Consider the following 20,858-nt stretch of genomic DNA (forward strand, 5'->3'; position numbering starts at 1 on the left):
CAATGGTCCAGAAAATGCAAAATCAGCGATTTTCAAAGTGGCTTAATAAATAGTAAAAAATTCCAAAAAAGGTAAAATTTGGTCTCCAAGCACATCTTAATATATAGATCGCATCTAACGGTTCGGATTGACTATTTGGACTTTGAAAACGGAGAAAAAAGATTTGAAAGATAGGGTGTATTTGGGTGCACAAAAAATTGGGTGCATTTGAACCCTCCTCATATTATATTATATATACATATATTATATAATATTAATTTTTCTTACGGTCGTAAAAAATCCGGCTTGAAAAATGTTGATCCAGATTATTTGTAGCAGTCTTTTGAATAAATCAAATTATATAGTATTCCATCTATTTTTTAAAAAATATATTAAATATTTGTAATACTTCAATACAAAAAATAAATAAATTATAAAAAATGAAAAAAAAAATCTGAAAAAAAAATTTTCGGAAAAAAAAAATTTCCTAAAAAAAAAAAAATTCCGGATTTAATATCCAATTTTCGGAAATATTTTTTCCGGAAATTGGTATTGAAACCAGAAATTTTTTTTCCGGTTTAGGTGGTTTTCGAAATAAACAAGAGGTTTGGTTAGTTTTTTAAATTTATATATTTTTTTGGATATAAAAAAAAAAAATCGGCCGTGGGAGTGTGGGGTTTAAATTATTTGGAGTAACTATATATATATATTTAATATGTGAATCGCATTAATTAATTAATTATGTTAGCAATTAATTGCTCTTAATCCCCGTTGAAAATTAAAGTTAGTTAATGTGACTATTATCTTTAATTAATTATAATTAATTCATATATATGATAGAATATCAGAAACGATTAATGGTATTTACATATATATTTTAAAGAATCTACGTACTGATCCCCTGCATCATTAGCCTCTGCCTCTGCCACTACTATTTATTTTATACTATTTGAAATTGAGAACGAGAATAAAGACTAAAGATAAATGAATGAAGTCAAACGTAACTGAGAGAATGCATGATAAAAAGAGTTACAAGTGCGTTGTGGACTCAATTCAAGGGTACGTCCTCTCAAGCTCAACTATATGTCTATATATATATATATGTATGTATACATGATATTCTCTATCAACTTTGTATACATAATTACATAATTATCTCTCTCATTATTATACACACTTTTGGTAGGGTTATTATTATTATTATTATTATATATGTACTTCGTTATGCTATACTTTCTGATATCCGTGTTGATGCATGTTATCCAAATTACATAATTATAACATGAAGAAGGTTCAAATGTCTCTTTTTTGTGTCTTCATTTTTAAAATGTTAATACCTCAAAATTTAAATTATAAACGTCAAAATAAAACCGTTAGATGTGATCTATGTTATTTTTCTACGTGCTCATAAACAAATATCACATTTTGATTTTATTCTTATGTGAATCAATAAGTTGAAAAATCAATGTCTATAAATTATCCACATTAGTACATTTTTACAAGTTCTTGATAACAACAAAAACAAAATTAATTAATATCATAATTTTTTTCACGTGCATAGATAAAATGATGTAAATCACATCTATATCTAACAATTTTATTTAAATTTTTAAGTTTAAAATTTTGAGTTATTAAAATTAAAAAAAATGAAGGCATTTCAACTCTCTTATAATATATACTACTTGATCGGTTTTAAAATAACTCTTTTTTATATATACAGACGATATAAATATTTTAAATAGCACACAACGCTTTTGAAAATTACAAGAAGTCTGCAAAATGGTTGTATTTAAAAAAAAAGTGAGGCTATAGTAATATGCATATTACATAACAGCCCGCTAGAAACTCATCTCTCCATTTTTAAAAATCCAAAACCGTTCTATAGGATTTTCATTTGAAAATGTATTTACATATTAAATTTTACATTTTAAAGTTCCTTTTTACTATTATATTGAAGGTAGAAAGATATATTTTGTAAATTAATAAGAAGATGTGTGAATAACTTAATTTTCCTTGTTGTATATAAAAGATGAATGACTTTTTGAGTCGATGGTGAAAAGAAGAAATAATAATGGAGGCGAGCAGAGAGCAGAGAGCAGAGAGCAGGTGATAAGTGGGTGATTCAGAGGAAGGGTAGGTATGATGGATGCTCTGCTCTGCCATGGAAATTTAGATTCGAATCGAACTCTCTCGTAGGAGATATAAGCGAATGGAGCTGCATGCACTGTTGTCTGTTGCACAGCACAATTCTAAAAAGGTGTTCAACTTGAACAATCATTTCATCACGTACTGGTTGCTACTTGCTACTTGCTACTGAAGAATTCATTCATTCTTAGTTGCACATCCTCTGTTATTAAATTCTTGAGCCAGCACTAGTGGCGTGTATGACAGTATGAGAATTGAGAAGAGAAGAAGTTTAGGTAAAGACCTCAACTCAACGCAACGGTAACGGTGGTAAATTATATATTTTTGCATTTAGAGAAGAGAAGGTGGGTGCACTCAATTGCTCCAATGAGCACGCGTCTCGTCACGCGTGCCTTTCTTTGTTTATTCCCCCAATCTCGCTCAAATTCCAAAATTGTAGGTTCCAACTTCCATCTCACTTTTTTTATTTTTTATTTTTATTTTTTATTTAAATGGCTTAATTACTTTCTATGAGTTGGAGGGAAAAAAGTTTTGTTTGGACCATCTCCGTCCAAAGTCTTCCTTTGCATGATCTCCACATGTGAAGAGCGAAGAGTGAACTAACAAATTAAGGATTTTAAATTAAATTATTTTTAACTCATCAACACATGACTGATAGTCTTCTACAGAATCAAGTGCAAATCAGGAGCAATGATCGATCGATGTGCCTCTTTCTCACCCTCTAGGCCTCTATACACTATACCACTTCATTTTGGGTCGGGCTGAGTTTCAGTTGGGCCGGGACCCTCTCCCTTTTAGTTGGGCCCAATATATAGATCTGACCGTGATTCTAGTTTAAGATCTGACGATCAGATTCTAGTTTTATAAATCAGGTAGATCTGATCTGATCGCAGGGCTCTCATTTATTGCGTTAATACAATCGGAAAGAATCGAACAAGGAATCTCCGCCCCGCGTTGAACTTTGCAAATCATCTTCCAGCTCCAAAAGCGATTGCAATTTCTTATTCTTGGGAGTTGGGATGGCATCTCGCTTTCTCCAATTTCTGCATCTCTTCGCGCTCTTTTCTTTTCTCCCCTTTTCCTTTTCCTCTTCCTTTTCTCGATTGTAAGCTCTCTCCTCTTGTTAGCTCAGATTTACACAGTCGCAGCAGTGACCATTGAAATTTGCCCAATGTTAAATGATATTTTAATTGAATTGAAATTATAATTGTTTGAATTCATTCATTGATATGATCATGTATACATTTCTTTTAAGGGGAAAATTTATCAGCTATATAAAATAGTTACAACTTTTAACTGTTACTTTACACTAGGGAGTAGGGACAAGCAACTGATGTCTGTAAATTAGCACAAATTTTCAGGTTTATTAGGCTCCAACTAAACTCTGATTGAACAATTTGGGCCCAAAATTCGCTCAACTTTTCCATTTCCCTTCTATTCACCCAATATGGGTCTATGTACCTTAATTCACTTTATTAGACTCAGTTTATTCAATATTAATTGTGTAAGCATTAAAAAAAGTCAAATGCTACAAAATGGATAAAAGGGAACAATCACAATTTTTTTGAGACTAGTAGCAAAATCTGCAATTCTTTTATAAGTTGCAAAACAAATGAAACATTATATGGATTGTATTTGTGTCATTAATGTTTTCATTGTGTCTGGATTCTAAGATATGAGACTGTATCTTTTTCACATGAGAAATGTATATGGTTACATTTTGTGAGAGAAATAAGCATTGTTTTCTGTCCCTATAGGATAGAAACAAAGGGGAAAATATCGAACGCCGAGCATCTTATACTTTTGCGTGAACGAATGCAAAGTGTTCGATTTAACCCGTCAAAATCAAAGCAAATTTCTTGGCATCCAAGGTATTTCAACTAAATTACTTTGTTTTCTATCTAATTTTTTTTTTTTGGGTGTAAAGTGTAAACACATTTAACTGTTTCCCAGTTTTTAATTTTATTATTTAGTGTAAACTGTAAACACATTTAATTGTTTCCCAAATCACACTTACTATCAAATGTTTTGAAATTAGCACCCTATATACTGTCTTCAAATACTCTCTCAGATCCAAGTCCAACAGATCACTTTTTAAACAGTCATGCAAGCTTGGTACTGACATATGAATCCTCTTTGTTTGACTTAGTTTTTTTTTTTTTTTGGAGAAAAAATGGCTGGTTACATGTTGAGTAAAATTGAAAATATTTTTACAAAAAATGCTGTTTCTATCACTTTAACCTTTGGGTGTTATTGCAAGTATCCAAAAAAGCAGGGTTTCAGCTATAATATGAAAAATGTTGGGGTTACTATCTGCAAGTTCACAAAAAGTTTGTACAATTTGCACAAGAAAAATAACCCTAGTTACATCCCCTTGTTTTCTGACAATTATGACTTCTTTTTACCTCAAGCTAGGGTCTCCATATATGAAGATTTTCTTTCAGACAGAGAGTGTGAGCACTTGATTTCTCTGGTAATGTTCTCAACTTATACCAGTTATTGCCTTACCAGTCTACAAAATTTACACTATCTTTCCTATTTGTATCAGTTCTGTTAGGTTTATGGATAAATTGGTGCTCAGAATTTACAGTTAGTATTGATTACTGGTTACAAGTTATAAAAAAATATTTAAAACTTCAAAAGTGTGTTTCGTATTTGAAATTTCAGAAGTGTGTTTCTGTTTCCTGTGCTTTGCTATTTCAGTGCTTTACGTGGTTGATAAATATGACATTCTTATTTTAGGCACATGGTGGAATAGAGAAACCTCTGGTTGTTGATAGTAGTGCCAGCACTGGTATGCAAAGAACCATTTCGACAGGAAAGAAATTTTTGGTAAATTCTGAGCAGGTTTGTGTATTTGTCCTTCTTTTTATGCGTTCTCTCTTTACTTGATCACTACGAATAATTTCAAATTGATTGTTTTCAGCCTTTTCCACCTTTGATAGGATGAAATCTTGTCAAAGATTGAAGAAAGAATATCATTATGGACACTGCTTCCTAAAGGTATTCTTACTGTTACTCCCCACATCTTCTTCTTTTTTGTTTCAAATTTTAGAGCTAAAGGGCTCTTGCAACGAAATTACTATGAAAATTCTCAAATAGACCCATAAAAACAGATGTCAACTTCACATAGCCAAAAGAGCTGTTTGTTTCTGATACTTGACTAGTATCAGTACATTAGTTAAGCCCAATGAGCACTTGGCAGAATATTTCAATAATATTTTAAATAAGCAACAAGTGGCATATCCTTTATTTGTGATTAAAGCCTATTCTTGGGGCTTGAATGTGAATTCAAGTATGACAAGGTATGTTTTGTAATTTTGGAGGACCAGGTTATCTTTATTTTTGTTAAAAGTAAAATTGTAGAAGTGCTTTGGTTGCTCATTTCTTAATAAGCTGCTTGTGAATCTCGTGCAATTATCATGAGCTATGATTATAGACCATGGAGGCGGTATACAAGTTTGGCATTATGGAGTCAATGACAGCTATGGCCCACATTTTGACTTCTACGAGAACAATGAAGACAAACCTGGTGGGAATAGAGTTGCTACAGTTCTGATATATCTTTCAAATGTCACTCGTGGTGGTGAAACAAATTTCCCCAAGTCTCAGGTCAAAACAACTTGTGTGATCTTTATGCTAAAACAACAAAATTAATCCAACAATTAATGATTTTTTTTTTGTTGCAAGTACTTGCCATTTTTCGTAACTGTTGACTTTGTCTGACAGATATACCTTTTATCTTGTAATTTTACAGACAACCGGACTGAAAGATGAGAGTTTCTCAGAATGTGCTTCAGCCGGTTATGCAATAAAACCTGTTAAGGGCAGTGCTGTCTTTTTCTTCAATCTAAATTTAGACTCAACACCAGATAATAGCAGTCTGCATCAGAGTTGCAAGGTGCTTGAAGGGGCGAAATGGTCCGCCACAAAGTACTTCCATACAGGGCCCACTGACAGGAGGCAGCTGACATCATCTTTGACTTTGACCGTTAACAAGGAGGAATGCAGTGACGAGGATGATAATTGTGCAAGTTGGGCTGAATTTGGCGAGTGCGAGAGGAACCCAATTTTTATGCTTGGGAGTGCCGATTATTCTGGTGCTTGTCGAAAAAGTTGCAATGCTTGTTGACTTTTGAGTAATCTTTAGAAAATGTGCCCTAATGTTTCTACTTATTTCCTGATTAAAGGTCTAAAATTTCTCATTGTGTTCCGTAGACATATAATCTGTACATTTTCATACCTACCTTCCTCTATTAGTAAAAAATGATATCCTAATTAGGTGGGTATTAGACAGTTGTTTTTCTTCGTTTCTAGAAAATAAATACCGTGCCAAATGAACCAAATAGGTTGTCCATGTATTTAAAATGGACATTTTCAGTAGGACTAAAAGTGGCAACTTAATTTGGAATGTTTAATTACCATCTGGGGCTGTAAAAATTGCATGGGGTTGAGTGGTGTTATTTACTCTTCACTTTTATTCTTTTAAAATTGTTTTATGTTTTGATGAAGAATTGAAGTTGATATAGAATTACCAGGATTAGCAACAAATCGTTCTTCTTTTTGGGTTTAATTAGCCGTTGCATATAATTGTTCATGGATGTCAGATGTATAATTCGTTATTTGTCGTCTCAATTAATTTTTGTAACCTATGTCATTTCATATTTTTCATTTTACTCTCGTTTTAACCGGCTCTGTCACAGTGAACTAGAACTATTTTTTTTCTTAACTGGGGCAAGCAAAAGGTTGTTAAAATAAACTGATTAGGTAAATTCCTTGCTACATTCCAGGTGATAATGGAAAATTTTATTCTCCAGAGCGATTTGGTCACTCTTTTGACTTGACTTTTGTTCAACATTTACACTTGTTGCAATACGAATAAACTGTTTACCAAACAGAAAAAAATATTTGGGTGTTAATTGCAAATACAGTCGACCAATGAGGCAATGACCATTAATTATATTGCGAAATGTATTTTTTTTTTATGGAGTATGAATCCTCTAAAGTAACTCAAATTTCGAGTTTAGAACCATACCATCCGATCAGAATCTGTTGAATACACGGACCCTCGGACGTTAATATTCGTGCTAAAGTATATCGAACGTTTCGGATCTGAGGATATAAACTCAAAATTTGAGTTAATTCGGGTGATATAAATTCCTGCCTTCCTGGATCCATAATTCTTCCCTTGTTTAGATTGTTCTCTCATTCTCTCGCTCTCCTCTTGACTCTTCTCAGCTGAAGCTCATAAACAAAGGTGTCGCAGCCATGGCGACTCATCTTCGAAGGCTCTCCAAATCCTCTTCCCTGGCCAGCATCCCCGCCCCCTTCAGGCAACACTACTACTCCTCCACTCAGGGCCGCGGGATTCCCGTCCGCGCCTCCTTCTCCGCCCTTGTCTCCGGCGGTCTAGCTCTCTACTACTTCTCCTCCTCGCCTACCATTGTACTCTTCTCTTCTCTTCTCGATATTACTTTTGTCAATCTATAACACGCGATCGCCAGTTTAGCTGATTGATCTGACCTCAGACAACGCGATCATCTAATTCTTTTCTGGTAGATGCGAGTGTGCTCATTCGATTTACTCTTTTAGCATGAATGAAGCTGTGTAAGTAAAAGAGAGAGAGAGAGTGATTCTCTTTATGGATTGCCGCACTACTCATCATATAATTTAACTCTCTACTTACTTTTTCAATTGTTAAATATTCACAAGAGGTGGTTAAAAGCTCATCTTCATCTCATATTCACAGGCTCATCTTGATGAAAATCGTGAAGAGAATGCACCTAATGTAGGTGCGTTTGTATCCCATTCATAATTAATTCAATGCATAATTGTAGATGCTTTATATATTTGCTGTAGCAACTTAAGTCTTGCATGTACAACATAAGGACAAATGTGACCAATCTCACTTAAGCTTAATAGTTGATGCCAAAAAGTTAATTTCTTACTATCATGATCAATGGTTCTTTTTTTTTCTTCAAAATTTTCAGCTCTTGATCCTGAAAAATGGTTGGAATTCAAGCTTCATGAAAAGGCAAAAGTTAGCCATAACACTCAACTTTTCAGGTGGTGTTACCTTTTCACCTAATAATTGTGAAGAAGAGAATACATTTCAAATTTTACATTAGTTGTTTGTTGTAGGATTCCTGTGATAATATGAATCTTTTGATCAATGGGTTGATAAACCTAAATATAATCTGAAAGCAATAGTTTGACTCGAGGAAAACTATTCTAATAAATGGAGAATTTTCTTTTTTGTTTGATTGATTTCGTGTATTGTTTCAGGTTTACATTTGATCCTTCCAAGAAGCTTGGCCTTGATGTTGCTTCTTGCCTCATAACCAGGTATTATTCAGACAGAAGTAACAGATTTTTGTTGTGCAATACCAATGCACTATTTTTATCATGTTTTTGCAAACTCAGCAATCCATTCTTTTGCAATTACTATGCAACAAGTTTTTTGGTTATTCACAAATAATGCAGAACTGTCTAAAATAAAAGTAAGTTTAGCAGCAAATTGCCCAAATTACATTGTTAAACTTTTGTAATAACTCAAATATTTTCATGACTAGTTTAATACCTTAAATATAAAATTTGAATAAAGAGACATGATTTTGGAACATTTTGAGTTTTGGAAAAACAAGCTTAAAATTATATCAGGATAAAATTTTCAATGTATATTTCGGGGCCTGTACCTTTTCTATTGCATCAACCTAATGGTTGAGTTTCTTTTGTAAAATTCACAACCAGAATTAGGTTTTAGATTGATACATGATAATAGTTGTATGTTATTTGCAACGGCAAATATTGGGTGTAAATTTACAAAAATGAAGATCTCTTTTTAGAAATGTTGAATATGGATCCAATCTTATTGCATCTCATAGTACAAGTGGTTTTAATCTTAATGTGATTCTCCAGGGCTCCCATTGGAGAGGAATCTGATGGAAAAAAAAAATATGTAATCCGGCCGTAAGTTCTCTGTTTTTGCATTTTATATGTTATTTTTTAAAATTACATATAAAAACCAGATTCTATGCTATTCTTGGTTTAAATGTTTTAGGTACACACCAATATCAGATCCCGATTCTGAGGGCTACTTCGACTTGTTAATCAAGGTAATAAGACCTTGATGTATTTCTAAATTTATTGATGTTTAAGTTTGTGTTCATTTAGTTTTTTTTTTACATGAATAATAAACATTTTGGCAGGTTTATCCTGAAGGAAAAATGAGTCAGCATTTTGCAAGCTTGAGACCTGGAGAAGTTGTTGAAGTTAAAGGGTAGCATTAGTTGATACACAGAATTATGTTTTTTACTCAAACAGAATTAATGCAAATGTATGCCCATGCAAAACAAGAAATGTCATGCATAACTGCAAAATATACTGGTCAATCGTGCACAGCAATATTAGTTTCTTACAATCCTCCCATTTTTCTATATATTACATCCCATATAGAATATGCAAAAAAGAATCCTCTTTACAACAATATAATTTGCCTTTTTTTTTTTTCTCTTCACAAGGAAAGAGGGACAATTTGGGTTTAAAAAAGAAGTTGATGAAAAGGGATGTGCATGAGAGTTTTATGGTTTGATATGGGCTTACATGAAATTGTCCCCTTTGGATACATAAAAAATATATCTAAACTTTATCATTATTCATTTTGCAGGCCTATTGAGAAGCTCAGATATAAGCCAAATATGAAGAGACAAATTGGCATGGTACGTCTTGTCTTGCAATTGTATTTTAAAAAAGAGTTACCTCATGATATGTGTTTGGAGAGTGAAAAATAGGGTTATAGGTTGCATTTCCATTATTTAACTCTGTTTGGCAAAGTGGAATAGGTTTAATTTGAAGGCTATTTAAATATCTAATTCCAATCCCAGAATAAGATATTCCATCCCCCCTCTTGCATCTATTTTTATTGTATTTGACAACAATTCCACCTTTTTCCTCCCAATTCCATCTATTATTTACTTGTGCCAAAGTGAACAGGCGATACTTACTTCAAACCTTAAAAAGCAATATATAGTTAAAAAGTTTGTTGTCCCTTCCATGTCAGTAACTCGTGCTTATATATTCTATATATTCCTTCAAAGGTTGCTGGTGGTACGGGCATAACACCAATGCTTCAGGTCATCAAGACTGTACTTAAAAACCCTGATGACATCACTCAGGCAAGCTACCTCATTATAATTTTTTAAATCTTTTATGAATTTTTATTGTTCACAGTTCAGACTCAATATTTTTCTATTAAGCTTGCTAACATCTTATGCAACTACCTATAATACATTGGGGGCAATGAAAGATATAATATCTTTTTAATGTATGTCCTTCAGGGAATTATGCATTACATTTATATCCTGAGATGGTTTCTTTTTCTTTGGAATCTTAATTATGCACTTGTACTGATTGGTGCTTGTTTAATTACTTTCATGCCAATACACAGCTTTCTCTAGTATATGCAAATGTTTCGCCTGATGATATTTTGCTGAAAGCAGAGCTTGACAAGCTTGCCGCGAGCTATCCGAATTTTAAGGTAAGAAATTGAGTGAATTTTTCAGCAGGTTTGCATATATGCAAGTTCAGTTATTTTATTAAAAAAAATATATTATAGGTGTTTTATACAGTGGATAAACCAGCTGATAACTGGAGAGGAGGTGTTGGTTACATATCAAAGGAAATGGCATTGAAAGGCTTGCCTAGTCCTAGTGCTGACTCTCTAATACTAGTGAGATTCTTTTTGATCTCTTTTTACTCTTTTTTGCACAAATTAATTGGATGAGGCAGCTGTAATTGCAAATTTTATAATTTGCCAACAGGTATGTGGCCCTCCAGGAATGATGAAGCATATTTCTGGAGATAAAGCAAAGGATAGATCTCAAGGAGAGGTAAAGCTTTTGTGTTTTCTTTTCTGGCACCCAAATATATATAATGTCTTATATTTTGGCAAACTTTGTTTCGTAGCTGTGAATCCCTAAAATGCAATAACAACAATAACAATAACAATAACAATAACAATAACCAAGCCTTTAGTCCCAAACAAGTTGGGGTAGGCTAGAAATAAAACATATCACAACCACTGTAAGGTATCCTAGCAGGAAAACTAATAGACAATCATCAATGGTCCTAGCATTACAAGGCCATCAAGTTCCTTTGACTTATTTGATATCAACATTGTTTTCCATCGGTGTATAATTGGAGCTATATTACAAAAGAATTTTTACACTATAGGCTTTTGATGTAATTAAAATCTTAGTAATGAAACAATACTAGCAAGGACATATGTGAATAATTGGAGCTAATTATGTCAAGATATGATAGTGAAATATTAAGGTGTGGTAATACATGAAATTACATATTTATTCTTTCAGTTTAATACTTGGATCAAAAAGGAAGTGGATGCCAACTGTTAATTTTGATAGTTTTTCTTTTACGGTTTTAAGGCTCAGCTAAGCTTAATTGTTCTTTTTATTGCTTTCAGCTTACAGGAATACTAAAGGAGCTAGGATATACTGAAGAGACGGTGTACAAGTTTTGAGATGCTCATTAGAAATTTATTTCTCTTTTTTTATTTACGGTTGTTACCTAAATTAAAGTGGCATGAGTTCCGATCTTTTTCACCCGTTTTTTCCATTTATATTACAATTTCTATTTTTGTAATGTGATGGGACATGGGAGAGTACAGTTCCGCTCCAGTTGTAACGTTTATTCTAATAATGCAGCACTTCATTTTTAATGACCTTCTAGTTCTTGTTAACTGCATTATTATTATTATGTTAGGCTTAATCATCTAAAATACCCTTTGTTCTGATTGAGGGGACTAACTCAAAGCTAATTGTAGATTTCCTAAAATTAATAAAAAAATGATGATGCTAGATTTAACTAAATGCATTTCAGATATGACTGTGGTCCTCTCAAATCTCAATCGTGATTTGTCAGCTTCATATTAAAACGCTATACAGGCCACCTGACGGTTGATGCTCTTTAATCTTTATCTATATTTTTTCCACAAGGAATATAGTAAGCAATAAATCTTATTTCCTCGATAAAAATCAATGAACATATCTATCCAGTACATCCTACAAAGCCTGCAAACGAAAGTAGAACCCAAAATCCAAAACAAAACACCGATTACAATTTGAAAAAATTGTAGAACATTCTTTCAAGTCCTTGTAGTATACACTCTTTTCAAGTTAATATATCACATTGTTTAGAAAGCAATAACAGATTGCTTTTCTTCTGGGGCAACACACTGCCAAAGGGAGCGGTAAGAGGAAATATCAGTAGCATTTATCCCTATTGCTGCAAGATTGCGCCCGTATTCCTGCCAAACATTGGTAAAACATTAGCATTAGACTATGGCCACTTCCATTACAAGTGTCTCAATAATAAGATAACAGAGGACAATGGGGATGATACAAGATCTCATTTTTGTCTGATATTTTTCCTTCCTTCCAACACCCAATCTTTTCTTGGTTATTCTGAACATCACATGAAGGTCCCGAACATTGCAATGGAAGTTTAGAACATGAATTAAAACTCAAAACATGAAACCTCTTTGATTAATTGTTTGGTTTATTTTGGATTTGGGGAATAATGGCTTTATAGAATAAGGGGCAAAACTGTCAGTGACACATATCAAAAGGTGGGTGCATCAGAAAATATGAAGAAATTATGTGTTGTCTGCACGTATCTACAAGGGATTTAATTATTGAAACCTGAATGTCAAGAAACAACTGCATGCAGATCTTCTCAGTGTCAGAAATATTGTTGTCAGAAGCATCAGAGCTGGCTCCTACTCTTCGTTGCGCACCTTGCCGTAATCTTTGCAATGAAGATTCAGTTTTCTTTGTCTGTTACAAAAAAAAAAAGTTTAAAAATGGCTAAATAAAATATGAAATTCCTTTTATATCATATAGACTAGTTAAAATTGCTACTTACCACATGGACAAGATCAGATGCAAGTTCATAATAGCGGTTGGTGATCTTTTCAATAGAGGCCAACAGAAGATTCTGAGTTGCATCTTTAGTTAAATAAGCTGAACGATCTCCTTCCAGAAATACCTATACAAAAACATACCACCAATCTCAGGCAAACTCAAATTTCAAATTTCAGTCCTTATATATGAACCTTAAAAGGACAAAGAAATGAACCTTAAGAGGCCTTAAACTCCCTGAAACATATGGTGAATGCCTAACTGGAAGCTGGTTCGTCATCCTGTATTTCGCTGATATTCCTTTCAACTGCTTCAAGTCCTATAATGAAAAGATAAATGAAACAGGTGTGAGTTTTAACAACCACCATTATATCTGAAAACTTGCATCAAATTTACTAACCTTTTCAGATTTCTCAACAATGGAATCTATCATGATATCCAATATAATAGGTAGCAATTGCTGGAGCGATTTGCCAGCTTGAGCTATGCTTTCTCTCACAAGCTGGGTAACTTCATCTGAACAGGAACTAAGCAATTGCCTCACGTGCACCATGAAGTCTTCAGAAAGCTCACTGATCAAGACAGAAACATCATGGAACACCTGAAAAATGAAAAAAACAACTAAATATTTAATCTAGATAAAAGAAATGAACCAATTTGGTCATAACTGTACAAGTTGTCAACATTGAGCATATCAGAAGCAGAATAATATGATGATCGTGCAAGTTATGTTACATTCCCACAATTTGAATATTCTTTTTTCTCTTCCTCCAATGTTTAATTGTTTTTCGATACTAATATAAGAAAAAGGAGATTCCCTATAACCTACTGAGAAAATAGCTCCCTCAAATTCCATTGCTTTAAATAAGGTTCAGCGATCACAAGTGATGGAAAATTTATGCAAGATAAATTCAAATTAACAAGAAAGCATACATATACAAAATCCTCCACTGGTGCAGATGTTGCCCAATCAGCATCCCCACTATGTGCTTGGCGAGCAGCCAGACCAGTAGATAGCCATGTTGAGTACCTGATCAGATCACCAAAAAGGAAGAAAATAATTATTATAGAAGTAAAATTAAAAGAATTGTAATAAATAAAGGGGAAAAAAAACCAACCTTGCGAGAAGCTGCAAGGATAGACGCAGGAATTTGTCTGAGTGTGAGAAAACAAGAACATCATCACTCCAACAAGTTTTTAGACTCTCTAGAAGCTTTATACTCTGTTTCAACAATAGTTTCTGGGTTTTCCCTTCGCTTTCGACTGGTTTAATGGGACCAGTCAAGGAAGAATCTAGACCCCCCGCAATTTCCTGAAATCTTAGGCAGTCGAAGAAAAGCACATTAAGTAAAAGCAGGACATATAGTAGTGAATTATTAATGACCCCAAGGATTATAGTATTAAGTGCCAGGCAGTAGTAATTCTGATTAGTGCCACCAACCTTACTGGTATCTATGGTTATCTGTGGCAATTTTCAAGACCAACCCAACATTGAAAATCAAAATCCAAATATTATGATGGTTGTTGCATAAAACTTCAAAAAAACAATGATTTACAGATTTTTATGGAAGTACCTCAATGAAAAATACACATCAACATTCCATTTCCTCATGAACTCCGCATACACTGTTTCTGAACGGAATCTAGCAACAGCAGATTTTGAGGGGCAGTAGCCTTAAAAAAGGAATAGCAAGGTTGTTGTCAGTACTAATTTGACAGAACAAAGATACATCATTCAACAAAAATCAATCCTACGTGAATTTTTTTCTTAAAGTATATGAACCTAGAGAAGGCCCACAAATCCAACATCATTAGAGAAGTAATCTATTGCAATCATAGAGATTTTACAAGCAGTACCTTCAAGGAATGCAAGAAAAGTAAGGCTAGATTTGTAATTCTTCAAGAATTCAGCAGGTTTTCCTGGTGAGAAGGCCCCGGACTTCCCCTTCTCAATCACAAACAGCACCTCCTTCAGTATCGAATTGGCCAGGAAATCAAAAACATGCAACCCAGAATTTGCTACAACATTGCAAAAAAGCATGTTCAGATGATACCAATGATAGAGATACAAATTTTAGTACACGTGAGTCAATTGCTTATGATGTATGGATAACAGAATACACTAAAGACTACACGTGAGCCAATTGCATACAACAGACTACACGTGAGCCAATTGCATACATCATAACCATACATCATAACTATTTTGCCTCACGTGAGCTTCAGTTTTAGTACACGTGAGCCAATTGCATACAACTAAATATTTGGTCAAGGGTTGCCAGAATACACTAAAGAGGGTCTGTTATCCATACATCATAACTATTTTGCCTTTTCCCACAGCCTATTTTTCATTTGATAACTAAGTTCACACCTGAGAATTTAATAGACAAAGTTGGGTCAGAAAGAGTCCAAGAAAAAGTTGATTGGGCTTAATTCAACACAGTACACACTTGATCAAATTTTAAAATGCTACTTCTCACCTGAAGAAGATAACTCAAGTATGAATTTGCAATCCTTCTCTATACACTGCATGATTCGCCGATAATCCCCCTCAAGTTCGTCATTAGATGCCGTTGCAACAGCCTCAGTCTGGTTGTTGCTGCTGTTTGGAATGATTTCTTGTATTAGAGGAGAAACCACGGTTTTACGAAAAAGTGCCTCAGCTGCTGAGGTGTTGTCTACAGCTGCATATGCACGGAGGCAGTTGTAGATGGCGTTACTGTCACGGTTCTCCAGGCCTTGGACGAAGCACTGCTCCAAGCTATTGTCTAATAGTGAGGTTGCAGCTTGAATTCTCTTCTCCATGTTTTCGATGAATGGGAGGTTCTGTACTGCCATTGTAATAGAAACAACAATGAGCACCAAAAATCTGTACTGCAAGGTACTGGTATTGCCTACTGTCCTATTCTACATTCTTTTTTGGTTCATCCATTCTGGATATACTTCAAATCATGATTCTGTAGATGCACATAAAACCTAGATTTACCTCCACAACTTTCCACGGTTTTATCAATTACTTCAATCAAGCCTTTCAGTGTACAATTGTGACACAGGGGTTAAATGTAGGCAATTTGGCAAAATTGAAGCTCAAATTGCAGAGTATGGAAAACTTTCGGTCAGCTTAGAGTCATGTGAGGCTTGATTTGACATTTTAGGTACCAAATTCCTCAATGTACACAATTGCACATTATACCCTCTGAAAATAGAATATTTGGGTAAAAGTAAAATAAATCTTATCATCACCTAAGACTACAATTGTGACATAGGGGGTAAATGTAGGCAATTTGGAAAAAATGAAGCTCAAATTGCAAGAGTATGGAAAGCTTTCAGTCAGCTTAGATTCATGTGAGGCTTGATTTGACATTTTCCTTACCTTCCTCAAGGTACATAATTGTGCATTATAACCACTGAAAATGGAAATATTTGGGTAAAAGTAAAATAAACCTTCTCATCACCGATGTAGAATTTTAATCGGTTCATCTCACTGGCGATTCTTTCCAATAGAATGCTTTGAGTAATTCTACTGCTAGTTCCACTTTCCAAGTTCTGCAAACTACCATCAGTAGCTACAGAACCAATCTCTGCTCCTGACAAATCTGATGGTGTGGTAGGAAGCTCTTTTATAAGCTTTTCAACCTAAATCAGAAAAATATATAAAATGTACCAGCTCCTTGAAGTCTTATAATTTATTTCAAGTTAAAAACAATCAAAACCAAATGATTGCAATTGAAAGAAGAACAAGAGTTGAGCGCACTTTTAATTTACTAATTAAGAACTTGTGTAATAATCAAGGATAGAATTACAAAATATGTAGAGATCTGCCAGTATCAGTCAGATCATGATTATTGATGATGAAGTCAATCATAGGTTATCTTATAAATCATATAGATATAATTCAAATAAAACAGGTTATAACAATAGGAGGAGGAGCGAAAATAGAAAGAGAGAACATACTTTAGAAACCACGTGAAATGTATCAAGCATTCTCTCAAGCAGTTCCCTGGCCGCAGCAGCAGCTGCACGGCGCTCCATCCCTGCTCTGAGTTCGACAAGCTGAGTAGCAGCGGCACCACGCAATGAGGCCACCTTACCACGTAACTCTGTCAGGGGAGCCCGGATCCGCGCCGCCGCTTCACCGGCGCCAGCAAGCCTAGTACCCAGGCCGACAAAATCTGCATAGTCGCGATTGACCAGGTCGATGAGATCGGAGTTGAGAGAGGTGAGGTGGGATTTGAGCTCAGTAGCGAGGGTTTCGAGGGGGACGAAGGAGCGAAGGGAGGAGATGTAGGTGGAAGGGGCAAAGTCGGAGGAGAGGAAGGCGGCAGGGGTAAACCAGGTGGGATGCGCCTCGATAGGCTCGCCAAAGAGGTCGGTGGCTGTGGCCACGGACGCCATTGACGATGGAACAAAGCTCGTCTGTCTTCTTCTAACTCTCTCTCTCTCTGTTTAATTCAGAATTTCAGATCTGAGAAGAGAAGAGAGGAGGGAAGTAAACTTAGTTGGAGAGAGAGTAGTAACTCCGGTTTCAGATCTGACATCTGACATCTGACAGGGTCACAGGGGAAGGAGGAGGAGGAGAAGGAGAGGACATAGTGGGTAAATTGGGCTTTATTTTTTATTTTATTTTGAGGAAAAAATTGGGCTTTATTATTGTATTGTTTGTAGGGATAACAAAAAGATGGGCCGTTATAACGGTACGGTCATCATAGCCCAAATATGTATAAATAGATAACAATTGTACATTGTAAACATGATTCAATAATCAATTAAATCATACATATTATGTTTCTCGCAAAAGACTTTCGAGGTCAAACCACAATTTTGTAAAAAGAAAAAAGAAAAAAGAAAAAGGAAACTAATTAATTTTATTTAATTTTATTTTTATTTGTTGGATTTTGAGTGTTGGTAATCCATGATAGCGTCCCACATCGATCAAAAAGAAAAGAAAAATGTATCCCAGGAGAATTAGGGACCCTTTGCAGCAGACAACACAATAACGAATTTGTTCTCTCTGATTTTCGAACCTAACTAAAACACCCACAAAAATCCATCCAAGCTCAAGAAAGATAAAAATTTATTTATTTATTTATTTATTGCGTTGACAAAAGGTTCTATATCTCTCCTTATCTTATTAAGGAGCTTAATGTCTAGATCCTGCAACGGTTCTGATTTACTGTTTTTTTTATTGATTGAATCTGAGCTATCTAAATAATTAATCTGCCTTTTTTTGATTAAATACAGTCTTTCTCTGTGTAGAAGTCCAAAATTAATTACAATTGTACCCGCCACACTTATTATTACACGTATTGCCACACCGGAGAGGAGATAATTGCAAATTTTGACGCTTCTGCGAAATTTTTTTCTCCCAGCGTCCTGCGTCCCCTCCCCGACCCTTCTTCTTCCAATGAAAAAAAAAACCTAGGAGAGAGAGATGGAGAGAGAAGGGGAAGAAGGATCATTCCCTCCCCTTCGCGCCCCCTCCTATCGTCCCTGCACGCCTCCCTCTACCCCCTCCCTCGCGCACTTGTCTCGGTCGTGCGCGAAGGTGATGCATCCTCGGAGGAAGCGCCGCCATGATCGGACCGATGAGATGGCAGCAAGAGATCCGATTCAGCGGAGTCCCCAACTCTCAAGTGAAAACGAAAGAGGGCCGGAGTAAGACGGGGACAGAGAGAGATGAATTGATGTGTGAAGAAGAAGAAGAGCCAAAATAAAAATAAGGAAAAATGATGTCGCCTAATCCATCAATGTCTGATGATCGTCTCTCCGGTCCTCTTCGATCAGGTATGTTTGATAAGAGGTGCAAATCAAGTGTTTGACAAAAGAACGCAGTGAAATGGACGTAATTGAATCTGTTTTTTCAATGAATTGTCATGATTGATAAGAGGTCTATTTCAAGTGCTCCGTCGGGCCTTAATCCTTCTCCGCTTTGGTTTGGTGATTTCGTGATTTAGTTTCAAGCTTCCAGTACTCCCCGTGCCTTGCTATTGACTTTTGCTAATATTATATCCAGCCTTGCAATAGCCATTTAGAATCCTCATCTATCACGAAATATCTATGATGCAATTATTTCACCTTATTCTTTAATGTTAAAAAATTCAGGGTCCAATGATATTTGCTCAAATCCAAGTCGCAAGCTTCTTATTTGCTATTGCCTATAAGTCTCAGGTCTCTCCACTTATCAAATATCTTCCAAATGCTCATATTTTGTTCTGTGATGTGTACAAGGGTATTTTGGAGATTATCTCAAATCCTAAAATCTATGGTACTAACTTTCTCTCTCTTTATTGTTGGATATTATATACTTATGTTGTTGTGTAAGTGCTGATTTATTAGTTAAAGTGAATAGAAGTTGTAACTACTGTATGCTCGGATTGAGAATTAAATTGATTTGCCTTTCTTCTATCCAAGTTGCAACAGAGACCTTCACTTCTCAAACTTGAAATAGGTATTTTAATACAGGTATATATGTGTACTTGTTATAGCATACATGTCATTATTGACACAAGGCAATTCAAGGCATAATTGGGCCTACCGAATTAAAAACGAATCATGTTTGATAGCAGAAGGTAATACCTTAAAATAGCACCATTTGTGTAGTAGTATTATCACCACAGTTAATGCTACATCAAGTCATTAACTGGTATCTTCCTTCATTTGTTTTCCTTTTCCAATAGGATTTGAAAATGTGCAAGGTCCATGTTGTCGGGTGGGCCCGCTTACCGGTGTACCATGTAAGGCTAAACCCTAAACCCTAAGCTCATGTAATATAGTTCATTACTTTCCTTATTTTTATTTTGCCAGCCTTATTCATTTATTTCCCTCTCTCTATTTATTCTGTGTACTTCCATGAAGGACCAGAACACGCGGCTGAGTATATGGTGGAGATAATTGAGGCATTTTAGTTTGCTATCAAGGTCAGGATCAAATTTTCATTGTGAGACTTCTCCTTTTTCTTTTTATTTCCACTTTCATTATCAATTGATAAAGTTATTCCACTTCCATTAACATAGAAAGAAGGATTTGGAGAATTATATATATGGCAGTGGCATAGAAAGAAGAATTTGGAGGCACGTTGTAAAAATTATGCAAAATTTGAATTTATGTGGCAAGAAGTTAATTATAAACCTTGGCTCAAACTAATTCAATTACCAATTTCCCCTTTTATATATCTGATATATTTTATTGCCTCTCATGACAAGCATGGTTCTTAGATCAGTATGGGGGTACTTCATGACAAGAAGAAACCATATCCTGGTGCTCATCAATGTATGTAATGATTTATATGTAATGGGATACAAGTATCGATTTATGAGATTATAATTACTTGAGATTAATTATGAAAGGATAATTCTCTCCAGGAGCAAAAATTGAAAACAAAACCAAATTAGTTTTGTATGTTTATGGTTTTTATTAGAGAATGCTATGTTTTTTTATTCCTATATTCAATTCAAAAATAATATCTTTGGTTTACATTTAGCGATATTTATTTTCTCTATTTTTTATGAAAAAAAAATACTTTAGTAAATTATATTTTCTACTACATAATTTGCTCCCGTTGCTGTGCACGGGCACGATTACTAGTATAAATATAATAGTCCTAGCTAATGGTATATATATTAATTGTGTGTATACAGGTGCAAGAAAGTCAGACACGGTATATCATCATATATATATACCCCCAAAATTAATCTGTTTATAATTATAAATATTAAGCTATGGTCAACTTAATTAATTGGCTGAAATGAAATTAAGAAACTGTCTTACAGCTGAAACCGAACCGAAATGACACAAAAA

At 34.6% G+C, this 20,858-nt stretch overlaps 3 protein-coding genes across 5 annotated transcripts; 2 read left to right on the top strand and 1 right to left on the bottom strand.

Moving 5' to 3' along the window:
• Positions 1 to 3,086: 3,086 nt before the first annotated feature.
• Positions 3,087 to 6,451, top strand: LOC144568781 (putative prolyl 4-hydroxylase 7). 3 transcript variants are annotated; one of them, XM_078319168.1, is made up of 7 exons: positions 3,087 to 3,229; positions 3,882 to 3,995; positions 4,540 to 4,597; positions 4,867 to 4,971; positions 5,070 to 5,127; positions 5,564 to 5,736; positions 5,882 to 6,451. In XM_078319168.1, the coding sequence occupies exons 1-7, from the start codon at positions 3,144 to 3,146 to the stop codon at positions 6,254 to 6,256; spliced, it is 969 nt and encodes a 322-aa protein (XP_078175294.1). In that variant the 5' UTR covers positions 3,087 to 3,143; the 3' UTR covers positions 6,257 to 6,451. The 3 variants fall into 3 exon arrangements, with proteins under 3 accessions (XP_078175294.1, XP_078175295.1, XP_078175296.1); XM_078319169.1 differs by having other exon boundaries at positions 5,585 to 5,736; XM_078319170.1 differs by having other exon boundaries at positions 3,097 to 3,229; positions 3,887 to 3,995.
• Positions 6,452 to 7,294: 843 nt separating this feature from the next.
• Positions 7,295 to 11,868, top strand: LOC144568481 (FAD/NAD(P)-binding oxidoreductase). The gene is made up of 13 exons (XM_078318844.1): positions 7,295 to 7,569; positions 7,874 to 7,916; positions 8,115 to 8,190; positions 8,410 to 8,469; positions 9,043 to 9,093; positions 9,185 to 9,239; positions 9,333 to 9,403; positions 9,791 to 9,842; positions 10,221 to 10,298; positions 10,571 to 10,660; positions 10,739 to 10,852; positions 10,944 to 11,012; positions 11,606 to 11,868. Exons 1-13 carry the CDS (start codon positions 7,393 to 7,395, stop codon positions 11,660 to 11,662), a joined length of 993 nt encoding a protein of 330 aa, XP_078174970.1. The 5' UTR covers positions 7,295 to 7,392; the 3' UTR covers positions 11,663 to 11,868.
• Positions 11,869 to 12,142: 274 nt separating this feature from the next.
• On the bottom strand, positions 12,143 to 17,548 carry LOC144568242 (oligomeric golgi complex subunit-like protein). The gene is made up of 12 exons (XM_078318524.1): positions 17,016 to 17,548; positions 16,506 to 16,697; positions 15,542 to 15,887; positions 14,919 to 15,080; positions 14,636 to 14,735; positions 14,180 to 14,380; positions 13,995 to 14,091; positions 13,462 to 13,662; positions 13,279 to 13,380; positions 13,066 to 13,188; positions 12,843 to 12,977; positions 12,143 to 12,448 (listed from the first exon to the last, which is right to left on the bottom strand). The coding sequence occupies exons 1-12, from the start codon at positions 17,454 to 17,456 to the stop codon at positions 12,335 to 12,337; spliced, it is 2,214 nt and encodes a 737-aa protein (XP_078174650.1). The 5' UTR covers positions 17,457 to 17,548; the 3' UTR covers positions 12,143 to 12,334.
• Positions 17,549 to 20,858: the final 3,310 nt, after the last annotated feature.

This window comes from Carex rostrata, chromosome 17 (assembly GCF_964058835.1).
Source record: "Carex rostrata chromosome 17, lpCarRost1.2, whole genome shotgun sequence".
Classification (NCBI taxonomy): domain Eukaryota; kingdom Viridiplantae; phylum Streptophyta; class Magnoliopsida; order Poales; family Cyperaceae; genus Carex; species Carex rostrata.